Source organism: Artibeus jamaicensis, unplaced genomic scaffold (assembly GCF_021234435.1).
Source record: "Artibeus jamaicensis isolate MK-2021 breed Jamaican fruit bat unplaced genomic scaffold, CSHL_Jam_final contig_354, whole genome shotgun sequence".
NCBI lineage: Eukaryota > Metazoa > Chordata > Mammalia > Chiroptera > Phyllostomidae > Artibeus > Artibeus jamaicensis.
In genome coordinates this window covers 43,847,889-43,852,575 of record NW_026521803.1, presented here as the reverse complement: position 1 = coordinate 43,852,575, position 4,687 = coordinate 43,847,889, and the positions used below count along the sequence as shown (strand labels likewise).

Genomic DNA, 4,687 nt, shown 5'->3' with positions numbered 1-4,687 from the left:
CTGGGCTGATGTTTGGAAATCCATGAAAACCAATTCCAAGTAAGCAGTTTCTCAAAATTCAAAATGTTATCTGTCCTCAAGGTAGTTTAGTTCTGAAGATTTTTGGGGGGCTCTAAGTTTTATTGGAGCAAAATTTTAACAAAAGGGTACAGAAAATAAGTAGCATAGACAGTAGATAGAAAATAGATAGGGGGGAGGGTAAGAATAGTAGGGGAAATACAGAATCTAAAGAATTTGAGACACGTGTTCATGAACTAAAGGGGGAAATGGTGGGGGAGGGGTATGCAGGGTGGAGGGGAATGGAGGGGGGGAATAGAACAAATGTAATGGCATAATCAATAAAAAAGTTTTTTAAAAAAGGTGTCTTTTATGTACAGAATTTAATGTGTGTGGGCACTGTTCAACCCACTTGGGCAAAAGTGAAGATAACCATCAAACCTGTTTATACATTTTCTTATTTTCAATTTGCATACAAAAAGGAGCCTGCCTCACATACATAAAAATCCCGATAATGTAAATGAGAAATAACCCCGCTTTACCAATTTCTTAATTAAATATAAAGCAGCTTCAAGAAACATATCATTCATATTGGTTTAATCTTGAAATGTAATCCAGTAAGACTGAAAACTCAACATTTCAGGTCCCGTACCAAGTAGTAAAACACTCGAAGGCCTTCGGGATCCTTTGGCTGATTTACATCAATGAGAGAACCTGTTTTTGATGTAGTAAAAGAAATGTGTTCATCTCCAGTTACAATTTCAAGCTCCCGCTGGCCACCCCTGTCAGGAGGAGGCCACAGAGCATCATCTTTTGTAATTTCTCTGTCATCAGTGATCTTCTTCGGTCCTCCCATCACACTCTTGTGTACGTGCGCCTCTTTTCTGATCATGACATCATTTTTACAGTTGCTGTTGTTGGCATATCTAAGCTTCCCGTTCGGTTGGAACTTGAACTCCAGAAACCCGTGTCCAAACTTGCCCTTGTGCCCCACATAGGAGCACAAATAGAAATCGCTGGCCAAAGACATCTTATTTGATGTATGGCATTTCCTTAGATAAGCGCTTGACTTAAAGACCCCATGCTCACAATGTAATTTAGCTTCCGGGACAATGTCTGTAGGTGGAGCGCCCCTCTTTGGTAGGGCCCTTCCTTCCTGACCCCTTTGGTTTCTGAGAGCATCTGGTGTCCAGAGTGTTTCGATACTCTCTGAGCAATGAGGTATGGGTGGAAATGGGGTAACGGTCCCCATCCTTGGCCTGGTCCTTAATATCACCTCATTCAGGGGACCTTCTGCAGGGGTTGCCGCAGTGACCCTCAGGATTCGACAGGAGGAAGTACCTCCTGACATGCATGGAACATACTTGGGCAAACAAGCAGCCTGTGTTTCACAAGGCCCCCGGGATGTGTGTGTTTATGTGTTAGAATGAAATACTGTGGCTCCCAGGTTCTGAGCCCCGGACCAGCCATAGGGACATCACTGGGTTCTTGTTCACACACGAATTCTCAGTATCCGCCCCAGACCTAAGGAACTGCAGCTGGTACCTATGCTCTCTCCTTTCTCTCCACGTCCCACACTGGCTTCTAGAAGCACTCATTGGTCAGAAAGAAAACTTTACTTGCTTGCCCTGGCTGGTGTGGCTCAGTGGATTGAGCGCTGGCCTGTGAACCAGAGGGTTGCTGGGTCCATTCCCAGTCAGGGCACATGCCTGGATTGCGGGCCAGGTCCCCAGTAGGGGGCACACGAGAGGCAACCACACATTGGTGTTTCTCTCTCTTTCTCTCTTTCTCCCTCCCTTCCCCTCTGTCCAAAATAAATTTAAAAGAAAAAACTTTACTTGTTCAACAGGGAGAAAATGATTTAAAAAATGACAAAACACTGGGGTATTAATTACATGTTACAAAGACAATTGATGCCCCACCTAATCTAAGCATGTCCTAATTACTTATCAAATAGATGATTAACTTCACATCCCAGAGATCACACTAGCATCATTTTTCTCTTATTAATTACAGATTTGGTACATTTCCATTAACTTTTAGAAACAGACTATGATATGGTTCAATCGTAACTCGAGGGTTTACATCAATGGTTCGATGTCAGTGTGTTTCTTTTCTCACCTGAGGATACGTCCATTAGATTTTAGAGGGAGAGAAACACCCACACGAGAGAGAAACATCTATCGGGTGACTTCCACTGCATCCCAGCGGAAGATCCAACCCGCAACCCAGGAATGTGCCGTTACCGGTGATCGAACCCACAAACTTTTGGTGCATGGGACAATCCTCCCACTGAGCTGAGCCAGCAAGCCAGGGCTCAATGCATTTTAATAGATTATTGCTGAGAAGGAGTCTGTCGGGTTCAGTTCGGGGTTATTTTTATGCAGTCTCACAACAAATGGATGGCAGTTAGTTCATGATTTACATAAACACCCTCCAACATGTCACCAGTGTCCCTGGTGCCCAGGGACAATGCAGACTGTACTCAGGTGTGAGGAGCTGCCCCAGAGCAGGAGAGGTTCGGAGACACCGGTTTGGTTTGGAGATGCTTCTCGGTCTGGGCTGCACATGGGTGTGGAGAGCTCTCAACAGCTGTGCCTCCCAACCAACCCCTCTCCCAGAACCCTAACCTGGGGCCAGGCCTGGGCCTGGGGGCGTTGAAAAGCTCTGCGGACTTGGAGGTGAAGCCAAGGCTGAGAGTCACTCCTGCAGAAAGATTCAAGAGGAGTCCAAGGCCAACCTTGAGGTGGGGCCGCGCCCAAATGACTCAGCCCTCCACTTTCAATAACCGTCCAAGGAAGATGGCTGAAAATCAATAAAACCTTGCTAATACCAAGCCAAATCTTTAATTAAATAAATAGCAGGGGATTTTAATGCAGGAGAAGAAAACCACAAAATTTTGTTTCCCTTTATATTCATGGGACGAATGCAAAAGGCGGGTTAACTTGGGGGGGGAGTATAAAATGTCAGACTAGACTCATCTATGTGCCCCCTTTTTGTTATAATGTGTGACTTTGGGTTTTCAGGTTGAGCTCTCTGGAGGGAGATTGGTTGGCTTTAATCTATTGCTAACACAGGTCCTAAGGGGAGCCCCGGAGTCCAAGTGCCCATTCAGTATAAGAGAACTCTTCCCTACGCACTTATCCCCCTAACTCTTTCTAGTCCCTCTTCTAATCGGGAAGAAGAATACTACCATGCCAACTGAAGGCCTGCTGGCCTCTGCATGTCACCTTGGGGTGGCTCAGTCCCCAGCAGAGGCCGGTGCTGTGGCGTTCTTTTCTGTACCCAGAAGGAGCTTACGTGCCTCAGCAGATTTGGGGAGAAGTGAGTTTCCTGGGGAGACAAATACTTTGGGCAAATTCCTAAGAGCCCTCCAGGTGTCTCCTGGTGAGTGTCTTCTTAACCTGGGAGTTCAAGAACTGGTCCCTGCAGGAAGCAGTAAGTTGGTTGGGTTCACCCTGATTTCTTTGCAAAGGGATCGTCTACTTTTTGCTCTTGTGAGTGCTGTGCTCTAGCTAAAAGTCTGTAATCACTAAGCTTGGAACAGATCCTTTGTCTTTCTCTTTCCTCTGCTTCTTTTCATGATATTTTCTTCATCTAGAAACCCCACGCCAGGCCAACTTTCTTCCTGTGGGAGCCATTCTTGTCCCTGTGGTCCAGAATAGTTTTTTTTTCCATCATCCCCTGAGTGCACATACTTCTCTAGCTTTGCAATGGCAGTCTTATTCTTCTCTCTGGCATTACTTCTGGTGTTGCTATTTTTAATTTTACTATGAGGAGTTTTAATACAAGGAGAGGAGTTTTCCCCTCCCCAGAGAGATGATAAGTATTTTGGATGCAGCAAGCACGCAATGTACTTGTTTGATTTCGCCACCACCACCTCCTGAATCCCACCCTCACTCCTGCTGTGGTGCCTCGTAGGTGCTGGGCATTCTCTACAATCAATGCAAATCACAGGGACAAAGGTACCGACAGGGACAGGGTGTGCATGCCAAGCTGCCGGGGTGGCCCTGGACAGCATGGAGCTGAGTACATGTCCGCTCTGAGCCTGGACACCCAGGTGTTCTGGGACTACTCAGCAGAATGTTCGATTCTAGGAGAGGAACCCCAACTCTTGAGCTATGAAGAGTTTAAACATTGTTGATGGAGAAGCAGGAGACCCTCTCTGAATGCAATCAGGCTCTGGGATGAAATAAAGCTGTACAGGGGCAGAGCCTCCACCTCCCCCCAGGCCCAGACTCTGCCATGCTTCAGCTGGGGACTGGGTCACAGCTGTCCTCCTTGTGGGCTCAGTGCCCATCTGCACAGGTGAGACATGGTTCTGTGTTGGGGGTAGCATCAGTGTTGACTGTGACTATTTACCTAAAACACCAGGTTTTGGTCAATTTCTAGGGCGTTTCCAAATGGAAGCTCCTTTCCTCAGATGCCGCCCTGCAGACACAGGATCAGCCTGTTAGAGGATACAGCCTCTCTCAGGTTTTTTACATTAACCATGTAAGATGGCTGACATCTGACCCCTTTTTTTGACCTGTAAAACTCAATGGTATAATGTTAAGCCTAATACATAGATATAATATGCACTTTTATATATGTAGGGACAAATACCAAGAAAGTTATATAATAGGAAACTACCTGAACAATAGGTTATTTCAGATTTGAAAAATAGTCTTTGGTATACTTGAGACATTTC

At 45.9% G+C, this 4,687-nt stretch overlaps 1 protein-coding gene across 1 annotated transcript; it reads right to left on the bottom strand.

The window, feature by feature from the left end:
- Positions 1 to 628: 628 nt before the first annotated feature.
- LOC119049455 (protein mago nashi homolog 2-like) lies at positions 629 to 1,027 on the bottom strand. Its single transcript, XM_037145447.2, has one exon. It carries the CDS (start codon positions 1,025 to 1,027, stop codon positions 629 to 631), a length of 399 nt encoding a protein of 132 aa, XP_037001342.2.
- Between the last annotated feature and the right edge of the window lie 3,660 nt (positions 1,028 to 4,687).

Bases quoted from the DNA above. Each gene is read 5' to 3' on its own strand.
- LOC119049455 (XM_037145447.2), bottom strand. From the start codon at position 1,027: ATGTCTTTGGCCAGCGATTTCTATTTGTGCTCCTATGTGGGGCACAAG.